Source organism: Mauremys mutica, chromosome 6, assembly GCF_020497125.1.
Source record: "Mauremys mutica isolate MM-2020 ecotype Southern chromosome 6, ASM2049712v1, whole genome shotgun sequence".
In the NCBI taxonomy this organism is placed as follows: Eukaryota; Metazoa; Chordata; order Testudines; family Geoemydidae; genus Mauremys; species Mauremys mutica.
The window spans coordinates 71,694,250-71,711,240 of record NC_059077.1 but is presented as its reverse complement, the minus strand read 5'-3'; the positions used below and the strand labels follow the sequence as shown (position 1 = coordinate 71,711,240).

Below are 16,991 nucleotides of genomic sequence, written 5' to 3'. Positions count from 1 at the left end.
TTGGAGAAACTCCAAAGGAAGCAACAAACATGATTAACGGTCTAGAAAACATGACCTATGAGAGAAGATTGAAAAAACTGGGTTTGTTTAGTCTAGAGAAGAGAAGACTGAGGGTGTCCATGATAACAGTTTTCAAGTACATAAAAAGTTGTTACAAGAAGGGTGAAAAATTGTTCTCCTAAACGTCCAAGGATAGGACAAGAAGCAATGGGCTTAAATTGCAGCAAAGCAGGTTTAGATTGGACATTAGGAAAAACCTCTTAACTGTCAGGGTAGCTAAGCACTGGAACAAATTGCTTAGGGAGGTTGTGGAGGTTTTTACGAACAGGTTAGACAAACACCTGTCAGGAATAGTCTAGTTATTACTTAGTCCTGCCTTGAGTGTAGGGATCTGGATTAGATGACCTACTGCAGTACCTTCCAGCCCTACACTTCTACGATTCTAAATGGCCTGTGATCAGCCTATTTGAGATACTTGTGTCTTTCCATGCATTACTGCCACAACTGTGGTCAGCAGCAGCATTTGACCTGGATCCACTTTGAAAGGGCAATTGGTAGAGCATTCTCAATGAGGGGCCCTCAGCTTTGGAACTACATCCTCTATTGGGTACTCTCCGATCAGATTTGTTCATCTTCAGAGCACACTGCAAGGCAAATCTATTTATTCAAGCTTTTGGGGGTGAGTGGGGGAGAAAGAGGGCTTGATGGAGGTTGACTTTTGTGGGAGGACTTTTGTAGGGGGTTGCTGGGTTTGTAATTTGATTAACTGTTCTTTAAATTCACAGTGAAGACATCTAGAGTATGAGATATGCCTGATACCTCAGGAAGTTCAGTGCCAGACTATTTATTTCGCAGTACCAAGTGTAAATTAATATATATTTTTAAGTATGTTTTTCATGACTGTTTAAAAACAAGATTGCTTTTAAAACATGCTCTTCAGATGTCTGAAAGGCTTTAAGTAAGCCATTAAAATATTATCACTCCAATCAGATGTGAGAATGGAGAGTGCTTTTGCTTTCTTTTTAAAAGAACACTATATTAAATAAAGGATCAATTTCCATGTTACGAGCAGAGTTTGTTCACTAAACTTATAGTCAAGAACCCCACAACTGACCAATATTCCTCCCATTTTCTAAAATTACAGCTACAGCAGTGTGCAACTGCTGTGTCTCAACACATTAATTCACTTTAATCTCCACTGACCTGCTGCTGCCTGGCATAGGAAACAGCAGTCCCACCTACAGCATTAGATTTACAATGATATTTTAGCAATTGACTAGACATGACTCATTCCTGTTATGCAAGGTTACATTTTCAATACATCCAACCAAGACTCCGAGGAAATTAGATTACATTAAATGTCTGATATTTTATATTTAAGTGTCTTGTGAATGTTATTATCATGTGAATTAACAGATTGTCCAATTGAAAGAGACATTACTACATCAAAAACATTAAAATTAACACACATATCAAAGTAAACTACTTTGTATTATACAGTAATTAATTCTTACTTCAGAAGAATAACTTTTTCTTTCTAGCTGTATTCTTAGCATATGGCTGGCACTCCATAAATTAATTTTATATGTGTATACACACACACACACACACATATATATAAAGGTTTAAAGCATATTATTTAGGTTGCAAAATCAAGCTCTTGAAAGTTTGGAGATGCCAGATTTATAGTTGCTCATGCAACCTTATGTCTGCCTTGCCCAACTCTCTCCCCACCCCCATCCAGAAACTTTGGAGCTCCTGCACCATCTGGTGTCTCCAGAGAATGGGGACAGGCCAGTAGGGTCATGTGCTAGGCCACAGGATAATCAGCCCAGTTCTACCACATATACACAAAGCTGAGAGTTAACTAACATGCTTAAAAAAAAATATGTCATCTGTATTTAGTAAAAGGTGTTTTGTAAAAATGTTTAGCTGTGCTGTGAACACACCTTTGCAGACCAATTGTGTAATCTTATTGCCTTTCCTCTCACAATCTCTTCCCAGAGTGTGATTACCCACTTTGTTGTGTCATGCATGGAAGTAGACAATAAGCTCTTTGAGGCTCAGACATGTGCCAGTTTGCTATTTGGTGAGGCCACTACCTTACTTTTGGGTGCTGTAAAAAACTTAAGTTTAAAAAAAAACGATTGCCATGTAATGACCTTTAGAAGGAAAATATTTCTGCCCATGCAGTAGCTCAAAGACATAAATTAATCCAGAATTTGAGTGTGTTGCCTGAACGGCAATAAAATTTTTCATGTTGAAAGTATGTCATCATCCTTTTGTTCCTCATAAATTGTGTATGGGAGGAGATTTTAATGCAACAGAACAGAACACTCAACTTCATCGAGGTTACGTGGGGTGTAAGTTAGCGCATATGAGCTGTTTCAAACTTGGTGCTTTTTTTTTAAAAAAGGGAAATACTGTTTAGTGTATAAATAACCAGTAAACAGGATATCTGAAATCTAAACTGGTAGGAGGAGAACTCATGGTCCTTGCCCCATACACCAAAGACAACCAGGCAGCCCCAAACCCAGAACCATGCAGGGGAGACCCCCAACCCTCTCCAGAAGCATAAAGGCCCATGCAGCACCCTCGAATATGTGGGTTGGAAAAAAATCTTCAGGGTGAAGCCAGAGAAACAAGCTGATAGGATCAAACAAACAGAGGCAGCATTTGTAGCAGAGGCCATTGGACGCCAGACATTACTGGTATCAGATGGCTTTCTGCGGTTTTTGCTGATCACGTACTTTCTTGTCTGCTCATCAGCTGCCAGCTCCAGTTACAACCCACCCTCTCCCTCCCAGTCTCTACATCAGGAATCGGCAACCTTTGGCATGCAGCCTGCCAGGGTAAGCCCCCGGGCAGGCCGGGCCGGTTTGTTTACCTGCCGCATCTGCAGGTTCGGCCGATCGCTGCTCCCACTGGCTGAGGCCGAACCTGCGGATGCGAGGAACATTCTGGCCACTGCTTCCCGCCGCCCACATTGGCCTGGAGCAGCGAACCGCAGCCAGTGGGAGCAGCGATCGGCCGAACCTGAAGATGCAGCAGGTAAACAAACTGGCCTGGCCCGGCAGGGTACTTATCCTGGTGGGCCATGTGACAAAGGTTGTCAATCCTTGCTCTATACCTTGGTCTCATTCAACAGCCCTCCACATTCCTCTCTTATGTCACCTTCCTCCTCTGACTATTTCTTTCCTACACTCATTTACCCTGCCCCATAATACATTTCAATAAATAAAATTAAAAGTCCCAGCAATTATTTAATTCAAAAAATCCAAAAAAGGGGGAAAAAAGCACAGAACAACATCATGCTGGCGCACCATCAGGCTGTTCACTCTGCTTGTATGTTATATCCCCTTCCCCACTTGTTATCTTGTCTAGTAAGACTAAACTCTTTGAGGCAAGGACCATCACGTTTCTACAGAGCCTAGCATAACCTTTGGTCCTCTAAGTAGTAGTGCAACACAAACAAAAAGAAGGTAGGGGGAAAAGAATTAGTAAGATAGACAAAAGTGATTGGCCACTCCCTGATAATGGTCTGGCTGTTTAAAAACCATTACCAACAATTTAAAAAAAACAAAAACAGCAAAACCTAGATAACCACATCCAGAAACAACTAGACTGCTCTTTTCCTTCGGTGACTTGATTTACCCATCAAGTATTCCGAGTCAAATAAAAACTGGAAAAAACTTTCTAAACACATTACAGAATGGTGGAAGGCAAATTGGGAACTTTTTACTTAGAATGATTTTAGAAAACCCAGTCAGATTTGCTTTGCCTTATGAGATTATCTCTAGCATGTGAAGCTCATCTGAGATAGCACTCCCTGCATCCGACGAAGTGGGTATTCACCCACAAAAGCTCATGCTCCAATACGTCTGTTAGTCTATAAGGTGCCATAGGACTCTTTGCTGCTTTTACAGATCCAGACTAACACAGCTACCCCTCTGATACACTACGCTCCCTGCAGTTATTCACAGAATTCAGTGCGTATGCTGGACATTGATCCAGCAAACCACTTAAACGTGCTTAACTTTAGCATATGCTTAAGTGTTTTGCTAGATTAGGGCCTAAATGAGTTACCATCCAAGTAATAGGTACTGAATATTTAATTTGTTTATATTAAAAATTAATGAGTTCCACTAAGAGTTTATCTTTGTAAAATAATGTTGTTCTAAGAAGTCTACAAAAAACATTTTAATGTGTAATAGCTATATAGAAATCACAGCTAACTCATGGCAAAATTGTAGGTCCAGTCCTAAAGATTATTACAAATGTAAAGAAAGTTACCTTTCAAATGACGTTACACAAACTTCAACCCCTTATAATCTAGAAGGAATTCAAGTCAGATCACTCATTCAGAATTCCCCAATTATTTTTGTGCTGAGTCAAGCGTCACATCTCTGATTATGGGATATTCTTGCAAATTAAAAGGTAAATGCTTTAGCTAATTGGTATTTTTTGTAATTGCATATAAATTTTAGTACATAATTGCTTTTTCACAGCATCCAATTACTTAAATTTATACTGGTAATAGTTTTTAATGAAATCTTTTGGGAGTGCTTGAACTTGCAGATATACAAGGTACTGTTTTAATGCAAATATTCTAATTAGTTTCGCTTATTTAACAGTTGAATGCCTTTAGGCACTAAAGAGGGGACTTTCATACTAGGGAAAAACTTTCTAAGAAAAAATTTCTAATGTACCAGACTGAAAAATTAAATGTATTGACCTATCAAATTTCTTCAGAGTTTTCTTTAACTCTTTTGCTAATTCTCACGGATCTGAGAGATTAAACAAGGGCTTGTTCTCTCATTCAAAGACCGGCTACACCTCTATCTTGATGCTACTGAATTTTTTACATAAAACAGTCCTTTTCATAACACCACACTAAAGCAGATGACACTGGGGGGTATGAGAGAAAAATTTTACTGAGACATCTTCAACTTTAGCAAATGCAATATAGTTAAGTACTAATAGGGTACACTATACTGCTTTTTGTATCCGTTTCTCTTATTTCATATTTGTACAAGTGAAATACCCTGAAAAATATATTGTATGCATTATGCTGATTTGCAGGAGAATTGAAGATCATACAACTTTTTTGGAACACCAATGAATAAATGGTTTTCTGCTCATCCAGGAATTTCTAGGTTTAATAAATTTACTTGTGTTAAACAATAGTCCTTTGGGTTAATACTTTTTTCCAGCAATATAAAATATTAAATTCTGTCTGGTTTAGACTGCAAGCTCCTTGGGGGGTAGAAGTTGTGATTTTCTGTGTTTTGTACAGTGCTGAGCAAATGTATGGTACGTAAGAACACAAGAATGGCTGTACTGGGTCAGACCAAAGGTCCATCTAGCCCAGTATCCGGTCTACCGACAGTGGCCAATGCCAGGTTCACTCCTTCTGGGGCATCTAACAGGTAATGATCAAGCGATCTCTCTCCTGCCGTCCATCTCCACTCTCTGACGAACAGAGGCTAGGGACACCATTCCTTACCCATCCTGGCTAACAGCCATTAATGGACTTAACTGGATAAATTCATGGAGGTTCTCTTTTAAACCCTGTTATAGTCCTAGCCTTCACAACCTCTTCAGGCAAGGAGTTCCACAAGTTTACTGTGCGCTGTGTGAAGAACTTTCTTTTATTTGTTTTAAACCCACTGCCCATTCATTTCATTTGGTGGCCCCTAGTTCTTGTATTATGGGAACAAGACGGGTACTAAATAAATAGCTGTATCAATCTGAAGGGAAGTTATAAAAAACAGTGTGGCAGCAGAAGTTATAAAATCAATGTATAAGCATGTTAAAATGTAGGCATTACCAACTCAAGGAGGGAGATTTGACAGGGCTGGGACTGAACAAAAAAACCAATCTCACGTGGCTCTCAATAGCTCCTGCCTGCTTTGTATTTCTGAAGAAGGTAAGAGAAGTGATCTCAAGAAGGAAGTGACATGAGATCAGTTGGGGAAAAAATGTTACATAGACTAGTGTGGTGCCCAAGATAAGCTGTGACAAGTCCAGAGAGTAAGTCGCTGCAGTAGCTGAAGCAAGAGATGACTAAGGCATAGATGTGGGCTTCTATGGTAGGAGTTATGAGGAAGACACAGATTCTGGAGATAGCATAGGGGAAAAGAACAAAACGATTTGGTGAGAGCTTGTATATTGGACAGAACAAGAGTAGTCAAGAGCGACTGACTCTGCTAAAAGTAGTTCCAGGAAGAGAGCACAGAAAAAGTTCTTGGACAAGGACAGGGGAAGGTCATTAGCCATTAGTAAGAGATTTCACTGGAGTGGATGGGGAGAAGCTAGGGATCCAATAGAGTTTTTGTCACAGGGTGACACGGGTCATTTAAGAGGAAAGAGGCCAGTGACTAGTCAGCTGACTCCTGACTGAGGCTTAAAGTCGGCACTTGGGCTGCCTCTCTAGAGAGGAGAGAGAAATGGTGACTCAGAGCTGCCTTTGAGGACAGATGGAGTCAGTCAGAAAAGGGGCAGACGAGAGCTGCCTGAGACGCAGAGGAAAGTGCAGCAGAAAAGAAGAGCTGACAGGCGTTGCTGGGAGAGAGTTGAGTTTGTAAAGAGAGTGTCAACCGTGAGCTGCTAGTGAAGAGCTTGGAGGAAAGTTTGGAAAGGAGCTGAGTTCAGAAAAGGGAAAGATCCAGTTTGACAGGGGAAACCAAGCCCATGAGCAAAAAGGTTGCTGTAGGAGGGTGCATCACCCAAACAGAGACAGGACTAACAGGGAGTGAGGCCTTGAGGAGTAGAACACAGCAGCCATGGGAGTCCTTGGGGCAAAGACGTGAGTGAAGGATTGTAGAAATTGAAGTCACCCTCAGGTAGGGAGGCCTGGAGAGTGGTCCCTAGATCAGGGGCCAAAGGAACTTAGAACAAAGCGCTGCTAATGACTCTTGAGCCGATGACTTGCTGATCTCTCTCTGGAAAGGGGAAAATGGGAAAAACCTGCTATATGCATTTATTTATTGTAGAAAATGGTTTTCCTGACAGGTTTTGGGGGAAGTACTGCACTGATGTATATGAATGTGTTGTGCCCAGAGATAAGCTTTATATCAGACACTAAAACTATTTTCCTTTCATGGACAGAAGGAGGGAAATGCACCTGTCGTGCCACAGAGGCCACTCTATAATAGTGTTATTTTATTTCAATTAGATGTTTGTAAGACCATTATGAAGCACCCAACCCTGCCCAAGGTGCTTTAACAAAATTCACACTGTCAGAACAACATTCAATACTAAGAGAAGAAGAAAACAAAGCAACAGATATACATACCACATTTAGGAAACTTGGAAGTAATGGAAAGAAGGAACATGATTGTTGGATAGGCAGATGGGGGGGGTGAGTGTCAAAAGAAATTTCATTTTGGAAAAGATATACAATAGGCATCTGTAGGATGAGAGAAAAAGCCATCCAAGAGAGAGAGTAAGACAGACAGAAGGATGAGAGTATGGGGGAGGAGAAAAGTCAGAAGATGGAAGGGGAGATGGAACAGAATGAGGGATTGATTAGAGGTAGGCAGCAGGAAAGATACCAGAGTCACACTGGAGTGAAATAGCAGAGGCAATAGGTAGAATGAAGGTTAGGCAGAGGGACGAGAGCTCTTGCTGCATAGTGCCAATTCTGTACCTGAAGAAATTAGTACGCTCTTTGCCAGAAAGGGAGGAGGAGGGGGGACAGGAAGCAATACTGGAGAAGGATAACGTGGTCATCATAGAGAAGAGCTTTGTAAAGACCAGGGTTGAGACAGTAACTAACATGGTGCGTAGGGTCTAGAGCTGCTGGTCAAATCAGGAAGCAAAGGAGATGAAGCAAGAGGCTGTGGAGTCAGGTTGATCAAAGGGAAGCTGAAATTGTGACAGATATGGCAATCTCTTGCAATATCTTTAGGATATATTACTGTATCATTGTGGGTTAGGGATTGTATGTAATTCCATGGTGGAAGATGACCACAGTTCCTTCAGTAAGAACAATGGGGAGTGATTAGGCATATTCACTCAGGTTGCAACACCTCCAGAGAACCACCACCACCAGTAGAAGCTCAGATATGCTAGTTTAAACAGGATTCTGCAGAGATCATCAGACAAAGAAAGGACTGTGTTTAAATTGATTCATGCCCTTCTTTCTGATCCAGCAAACGGCCAGGACCAGCTGTCCAATGGGGGCCCAATCCTTCTTGGGATTTTGGAAGGACATTGGCCTACGGAAGCCCCATAAAGACCGATGGGTGACCTCTAATAAGCTGTTAGCACACAGAGAAACTTTTATTGTTTTTAATATGTCTTCTCTGTAATGTTTTCATCTTAAGAATAAATGTGCTTGCTTATTAAGGGCTGCTTGGTAAGTTATAACTGCCAGCAATGACATTCATAGCCTCTGAGGAGAAAGCAAACTGCAGATGCTGGCCTGTTTAGGCAGTCTGGCTTTCTGGAAATAAAGTGCAGTGCAGGGAACTGCGCAGCCTAGAAAAGCCCATTAGGAGAGAAGAGAGACGCAGGTCTCTATCCAAGAGAGGAGTTGGGAGCCTAGAGTGGATGCCCTTGGTGAACCATGAAGCGGGAATACAGGTGTAGTTGCAGAATTTTGACAGAAGTCATCTAGGATAAGGAGGCTGGGGAAATTGCAGCCCCAGTATCATGCCAGAGGGTCCCTAACCCAAAAGCTTTTCCTTATTTAAACTTTCAACAGTCACCCAAGATTCCAGTAGTGAAGGGAATACATTCCTTATTAACACATTGCTCCTACATGCACTGGTGTACAACCAAATATACATTATCTTCAATCTGATTGTAAAACACGGAATTCATAGCAAAATTGAGCACCTTAGCTAGGAAACCCCTGAGGAAGAGGACAAACATTCAAAGGCACAGCAATAGCGTTAAAAAGGCCTGACTCTACTAGAAGTGTGTAATGATTTATGGGACAAAGCTGAAGGGGAAGTTCACCTGATTCAGTGGACTTTTTTTTTTCCTTCTAAAAAGCATAAAATAAAAACCTGATGTTTCTATAAAACTCCCTCTTACAGCTTTCATTTCCCCAGACTGTTGTATTATACCAAACACCTTCTTTACCGTGGATAGTTCGGGGCTTGCTGGCATTATCAAAGTCACAGATCTTCTCCCATTTATCTTGCACAGCCTCCGGTGTCATCGGATGATTCTTCTCCCTGACAATGGAACCCAGGGATCGCTCCCAGCGCACTAATTAAACAGCGAAAATGGAAGACATTGATCATAGAGTTCAAGGTGGTGGTCAACAAGACAAACTGCAGAACCCTTCAATTTCTTAGTGTGCTTTCTGAGAGATAATTAAAACTCATTCCAACCCTCCCAAAAGAGAGAGAAAACTAGGTCAGAACCTCTCTGATCTAACTCACAAGTGCCAGGTAGTTGAATTTAAAACGGTTTTTGCCATTAGTTAACATTTAAAGAATTACACCATGACATTTTAAATTCCAATAAAACATGACAGAAATGTTTGTAAATGTGATTTCAGTTTTTGAACATTCTTTTTCACTAGGCAAGGAACACCTGTACCATAAACCAATTTAAAGAGTCTATTCAAGTTCTGCTTTCATGGGATTTTGACCACTGCTACTCTCTGAGGCTGTCAAAGGGCTTGGGAAGCTGTAAGTGAATCACGAGGGGACAACACTGTTGATGGAGAATGTCAGTGACAGAGAGGGCCAGAGATCAGTGTCTCAAAGCAAGTGATCTTTAGCACCCTGACTCAAGGAGATACTTTCTGGCACAGACAATCTTACCAATAATCATCATGTTTCCAATCTTCCTTTTTAGAGAAAATTTTGAAAAAAAGGTTAAAATGAAGCCAGTGCTGGCAGGAGCGGCGCCAGAGTTTCTGGAGCCCTAGGCAGAATTCGGGGGGCAGCATTTTGTGCACTCCCCATGGGGCGCGCGGGAGCTTCCAGTTCCGCTCCCATCGCGCCACTGAAGAAGGACCCTCCGCCGAAATGCCACAGACAACAGCGAAGTCATTGAGCTGCTCATTGCCTGCCACTGTTTTCCGCGGCACGTCAGCAGAAGGTGTAGCCCTGAGGATTAATCTGTTGGTCTGTATAAAATGTCTTTTTGATAAAAGTGTGTAGGCTGCATAGATTATAGAATCTTTACAATAAGCTGTAATGCAAGATACCTATAGACATCCAGGCCAGACACCCTGGTCAATTTCCTGCGTGACGCTGAAAGCAACCTTTAAGACCCTTACTCAGAAAAGTAATAATAGAATACAAACCTACGCAAATGTCTAGGGACCTTTTGAATGTCTGCTAACCTTTCACCTAGATAGGGTGAAGAGTGGGGGATTTCTGCCCACAAATCTCACAAGTACACCACAGATGCGTACATATCTGTCATTAATACGCACATAAAAGGTCAGCCTATGAGAATAGGTACCCTAACATTTCCATGGGGGAAAGACAAATTTGGGCATAGGAGGAAGGATTTCTCCCTATAAAAAAGGGTGACAATCCACCATTAGGCAGGCGATACACCCATCTTTCTATTCTCCATCATCTCACCCTACCTACACCTACGAAAGCTGTCAACTACTGATAAGTCGTGGTGTTATTTCTTTTCAAATTTGTAAGTATAAAAGGAATTTAATTTCTGCTTTACCTCTAAGCATCTAGTTTATAGAAGGCTAAAACTCAACCATTTTTCATCACTTCCTCTATCTATCAGAGGTGTGAACAACACCCTAGTGCTACTGCACTAGTGAATTTAGAAATTATCATCATCATAGGTATTTCTCTTAAAGAACTGTGATATTTTGTAACTTTGTAATCTCAAACTGCTTTTAACATTTTTGCATTTACTTCTTGTTTTATTGATTTTAAATAAAAGGTCTTGATTGACTAATTTTGTCTCAGTGTAATTTCCTGTCATATACCCCAATCTCCTTGTATAAATTCTGTGAAGCCTGATTCAAGACAAACTTTATCTTCTGATCACACATATTGGCGAGCCATACCTATATTATTAATATCTATTATTATTATTACTAATTAATTAGAACATTAATTATTAAATAAAACTAAATTAAGTGGATAAATTCCACTGTCCCTACTAACCCACCCCAAATCAGGCTACAAAGGTCCTTTCTTCGGCGGCGCAACGGGAGCGGAACCAGAAGCTCCCGCGCACCCCATGGGGAGCCCACAAAATGCCACCCCCTGAATCCTGGTGTCCTAGGCAACCGCCTAGGGTCGCCTAATCGAAGCGCTAGCCCTGAGCAGTGGGATGCTACAAATTTCCATGACTACTATGAATCCATCTCTCAGCTTGGAAATGGCAAGGAAGTTGATCTCATTAATTGACTCTCTTTTCTTGGTGATGGACAATGATCGAATTTCGATGTTGATATTCTGAGATCTATCAGCACCCACTGCTATCATTTACCACGATTTGTTACTGAAAAGTTTACACATGCTAAAGGAATAGATGGAGCGACTATTGCAAGACTCCATTCTTTTCTCTTTGACAGGAACCAAAGAGTACTTCTGGGTAAGTTACTTCCACCCCTGGCCCCACCCCTTCCATCTGAGGCCCCGCCCCTTCGGGAGGCAAGGGTGAAAGTAAAATACAGCTCTTATCGATACGGGTCTCACTCTGCAACCCCTCCCTCCCGAAGGGGCGGGGCCTCAGATGGAAGGGGTGGGGCCAGGGGTGGAAGTAAGTTACATTTCTTACTCTTACAGTCCAAACACAAGCAACCCACCTCTCCTACCTACTTCATGGATCCCTCCCATTGCATGACTTGCATATAAAAAATAAAGCTACTATTACTACCAGTACTGTCTGTAATAAAACTTTACTATTGGAATAAGCCTGAAAAACTGAAAACTCACTGTCACATTTTTATCCTTGTCCTCCCTCCTCCTCCTCCAGCCAGGCTGCCCGATGGATCTTGCCTCATCCAGGGGACAGAAAAGAACTGCCCGGCTTTCGTCACCGCCTCCACAACAACTGTGAGTGAAATTAACAAGGATGCCAGAAATAGCCCCAAATCCCACAGAGTGAACAGCTAAGTTTAAACTGTTCCTATGCAGGCAGCAGGCTACCTGGGGAGGCTTCTCCCTCAGCCAGTCCCCCTGCTCCCTGCTACAAGCTAGAGGGGAGCCGCTGCAGCCCCTGCTGAATGGGAGGTCGGGGAACGCAGAGCCTAGCCGCGTGGGCAGCCTGGCTGGAGGAGGAGGAGGGAGAGAAACAACAAACAAATGTGACAGTGAGTTTTCCCTTTCCAAGCTTTTACTAGCTTTGAGTTTGAACTTTTTGTTATGCAGCCAAAAGAGGTGAAAGTAAGCCAGTACTGAATGCTGCACTATTTGCCGGTACACTACTGCTCCCTTTTTTTTTTTTTTTTAAACCGGTACCCTGTACCAGCTTACTTTCATCTCCGTGTGGAGGGCACTTCAAGGTTCTACGCTGTCCTTTATCCTGTTCAATGAGTATAACAGGCTGCTAATGAAAAGGAAATGGCTTAGGGTCCATCTCATTAGAATACTGGTCAGAGCTGTTCAAAAAAATTCAAAATATTTCAGCTAAAAACAGGGACAAATTTTTCAGGAAAGTTTTCAAAGGAGAATCTCATTTTTCAACCAGCTCTAATGTGGCTGATTCAGCCACATTAGAGAATCTTTGTACATTTTTAAAAAATAACCATGCATAAGGTGACTAGAGGAAAAGAAAGTTAAAACATGTTTATACACTGAAGTAAATTGTCCTCTTGCTCAGCCACTGAATGTTGAATAGAGGCCCAGGTGTTGTCTTCACCTTTATTATATACACCTTTATGTGTATTCACTTAAAGGTGAATACACATAAAAACAGATTAATAGCCTCCTACATATATGAAGACTAGCCCTTGTGTTCACACATACTATTTAGCTCTTGTAGCTAACATTACTAAGCCTTTTCAGCTAGTGTAAGTCAATGCAGCTCCATTCGAATCAAGGGAGTGGTGCCTATTTATACTAGATGAGGATCTGGCACACATGGATTATGGCACTCATTTTGTGTACTAAAATCTGCCTCATCTATTCAAAATATGCAGCCCACTAGAGACCAACAAAATGAAAAGGCTTTCTTTATCAGTCATTGTAGAAGAGAGAATGTGCAATTATATTAGATTTTGTTTTTATTAAAAAAAAAAAGACTCTAAATCAACCTACAACACAGACTACTTACATTTACCAATCCATCCGGCTCCCACCTGCCAAGTGGGAAAACAAATCATTATCTGATTTTATCACAGGAATCAGAGTTTTAGTGTTGGAAACAAGCAAAACTATTCTCTAGAGGGCATTTGTATAAATGACAACATAGCAACCTGGCATATAATTAATTATAATTAGTGGTATTTTTCCAAAGAACTTTCTACTAAGCCTAGGTGCATTAGCAGTATCAATAAGATTTCAATAGCTGTTTGGGAAACAGACAGCCCTATATCAAGTGAATCCCATCAATGGCCTGTGTACCTAGGATTATAACTCATTTTACTGTAGGTTTCAGAGTAGCAGCCGTGTTAGTCTGTATCCAGAATCACTGTTGGACTCTATGGAACTGCTGCTCACATAAAATGCTCCTCTGTGGCATCATTTTGCCTGACTGGCAGAGTCAACGGGGAACTAACCAACATGGCAAACACCTTCCACATGAAAGTATTAAAGCACAGGAGCAGACTGGATTCCTAGTCATTTTCTCTCATTAGAGACACTGAAAATGAAGTGAGAAAAGAGAGAAAAAGAAAGGAAAAGAAAAGGACTGGCTGGGCAAAGATATTTAAAAGATGGCACTTTGAGAGGAAGAGAAGAAAGAGAAGCAGAAAATTTGCACACTTAATAAGTCAACATATTCTAAAACTAATACCTCACACACATTTTGTTGGAGGGTTTCAGATCTCTCACACTAGCTTGAGGCCTGGCACAGAAACTGCCCTGACCAATGAATTAGCCAACTCTCCTTTATATATCATACATTGCAAGAGAAGGTACAAGGCCATTTATAAGAAATATTTGCAAGATCTTAATTCCAAAAATGTGGTCAGCCTATGTGCTGTTAGATGGGGATTCTAAAATGAGTCTAAGTGATTTAAGAGAATAAATCTCTGACTGTCAATAGAATTTGTGCTTTTAAGTCACTTGCACATCTCTGAAAATGCCATCATTTAAAGAAAAAAAAATAAGCTATTGATGCCAACAAGCAATCTTTAATTAAAAAAAAGAGGCTTGAAGAGCATGCCTCAAAAGTACCCCGGAATCATAAGTCTTTGATCCCATCTGGAAGTTGGGATGTGTGCACCTGTTTCACATATGAATTGTGTAAACTCTCCCCTTCCTTAAAAAAAAAAAAAAAAAAAAAAAAAAGGACTGATGCAACTACATCAGCCATGACAATAAAACTAGTTCTTTTCTAGGATTTTGATTTTTGGTAGAGATGCAAACCCACACTTACATGCACCTATCCTACACAAAAAAAATATAATCACATCAACTTTAGGCTGGTGAAGTAGTAGGAGAATAATTACAGATAGAAGTCAGTCACAAACATACGAGACATAGAGCTGTGCTGGAAAATAACTGTGCTCTTGTTTCTAAAGGGATAGTATAAAACTTGAACTATATTCCTTTTTACAAATGGAGTTAGAACTAGCTTCAGGTTCTAGAGCTGCTGCTCAATTCCTAAAATAAAGCCAGTTAACTGTGTCTGCACATTGAGAGAACATAAAAGGGATCCTGTGTATAGTCCAGGGGAAGGCAACCTGTGGCACGTTTGCCGAAGGCGGCAGGCAAACTAATTTTCAGTGGCACTCACACTGCCTAGGTCCTGGCCTGGGTCCGGGGGGCTTGCCATTTTAATTTAATTTTAAATGAAACTACTTAAAATATTTAAAAAAACCTTATTTACTTTACATACAATCGTTTAGTTATATATTATAGACTTACAGAAAAAGACCTTCTAAAAACGTTAAAATGTATTACTGACACGCAAAACCTTAAATTAGAGTGAATAAATGAAGACTCGGCACACCACTTCTGAAAGGTTGCTGACCCCTCGTATAGTCTGTGAATAACTTTTACTTCCAGCATTTATTTTTGGGAAGAGAAATCAAATGTTCTCTACATTTCACCTATCTGTTATCATAATAAGAGAAAGTAAAGGGTAGGAATATGGCCTGGTGCACCATAAGGGAGAGGGAGGAGGAGCAGCCGGCCCGTGCTATATGCAGACAGATATATTCTGTAAGCTACCAGCACTGGACCTTTTGTCCACATGAGATGGAGCAATATAAAGATTCCCCTCACAGTACAACTACACAAACAAAATTTAATGCCACAAAAGAGTATTTTACTACTAATATTAACATTTAACTACTTCACTATTGCCCAGCATATCTGGCACATGTAATAAAATAAACTTTTGGTGTTACCCTTTTTACTGGGTACATAGTATGCCACTGTTTCATTGTTATCACAGCAGAATGCCACCACTTCAAAGAACACTGCAGCTCCAGAAAAAAGTGACTACAACTGCATTGGGTTACAAAAGAACAAACCTATTGCATGTTAAAATGCAAAAAAGTATCACCTCAAACAGACTGCCATTCTCCTGACACTTCTCATGGCAAAGCCAAAGAACTAAGGGAGCCACATATTCGGGTTTGAAAGCATCCACCATATCTGGAATAAATTGAAAAGAAACCAAACACGTCAGTATGAATACATCATCATTCAAATACTTTATTCACCAAACCTATCTCCATAATCATTCATTTCTACCCACTTTCTGGAAGGAATGATCAAATTCACTGTAATCTGAATGAGTTGTGCTGCATATCCTTTCCATTTTTGTCTTCGTAAATCTTACTTTGTTTCACTAGCACTAAAACAGATCTCTAGCTGTTCTATAAATAAAAGTTAACTGATAATTTCAATACAAACTCCCAGGAGAAGGGCTTATTCATTTCCCTTTTATTTTTATCTGGTATTTATTCAGTTGTGTTACAAGCCACTGTCACTTTCCATATTTTTTCTCCCAATAAAAACTCACAATGTACACAGCTCTTGTATATGGGGATTGCCTACCCTGCACATCACAAAATGTGTTCTTGATTACAAACTAAATAAATGTAGACTATTTAAAGCACTGGTCTCCAACCTTTTTACGCCCAAGATCACTTTTTTAATTGAAGGGCAACCCAGGATCTACCCCACCCCTTCCCCATCCCACCCACTCCATTTCCCCCCACCCACCGCATGGATTGCTCTCCCGCAACCTCATTCACTTTCACCAGGCTGGGGTAGGGTATTGGGGTTTGGGAGGGGTGTGGGCTCTAGGTTGGGGCCGAGGGGTTTGCAGTGTGGGAGGGGGCTCTAGGCTGAGCCTGGGGGAGGGTCAAGAGGCGATGAGGGGTACAAGCTCTAGGAGGGAGTCTGGGTGCAGGAGGGGGTACAGGGTGCTGGCTCTGGGAGGGGGGTCAGGGCTGGGGTACAGCCTTCCACCGGGCAGCACTTACCTCCGGCGGCTCCCAGTCGGTGGCGCAGCATGGCTGCCACTAAGGCAGGCTCCCTGCCTACCCCAGCCCCACGCCGCTCCTGAAAGGGGCCAATGCGCCCCTGTGGCCCAGCAGGGGGCACATGGCTCCGCACACTGCCCCTCCCTGCAAGCACAGTGCATGCTGCTCCCCTGGGCCATAGCTCCCTGTTCCCGGCCAATGGGAGCTGCGGAGGCGGTGCCTGCCGGCAGGAGCAGTGCGCGGAGAGAGACTCCTGCCCCAGCACTCCCAGGGCGCGCTTGGCCACTTCCAGGAGCAGCATGGGGCCAGAGCAAGCAGGGAGCCTGCCTTAGCGGCAGCCTCACTACACTACCAGAGATCATGATCAGCTGGGAGATCCTCTAACATCAACCAGTCGATCACAATTGACCGGTTGGCGATTTAAAGGATTACTAGA

The 16,991-nt window shown here is 41.7% G+C and overlaps 1 protein-coding gene across 2 annotated transcripts in view; it reads right to left on the bottom strand.

Moving 5' to 3' along the window:
* Positions 1-16,991, bottom strand: part of HSD17B4 (hydroxysteroid 17-beta dehydrogenase 4) — a 108,895-nt gene that overhangs the window by 67,436 nt on the left and 24,468 nt on the right. For both annotated transcript variants that reach the window (XM_045020617.1, XM_045020618.1), the window contains exons 9-11: positions 15,628-15,719; positions 13,228-13,252; positions 9,094-9,222 (exon numbers count right to left, since the gene is read on the bottom strand). In XM_045020617.1, the coding sequence (XP_044876552.1) occupies positions 9,094-9,222; positions 13,228-13,252; positions 15,628-15,719 (246 nt within the window). The remainder of the gene's footprint in view (positions 1-9,093; positions 9,223-13,227; positions 13,253-15,627; positions 15,720-16,991) is intronic.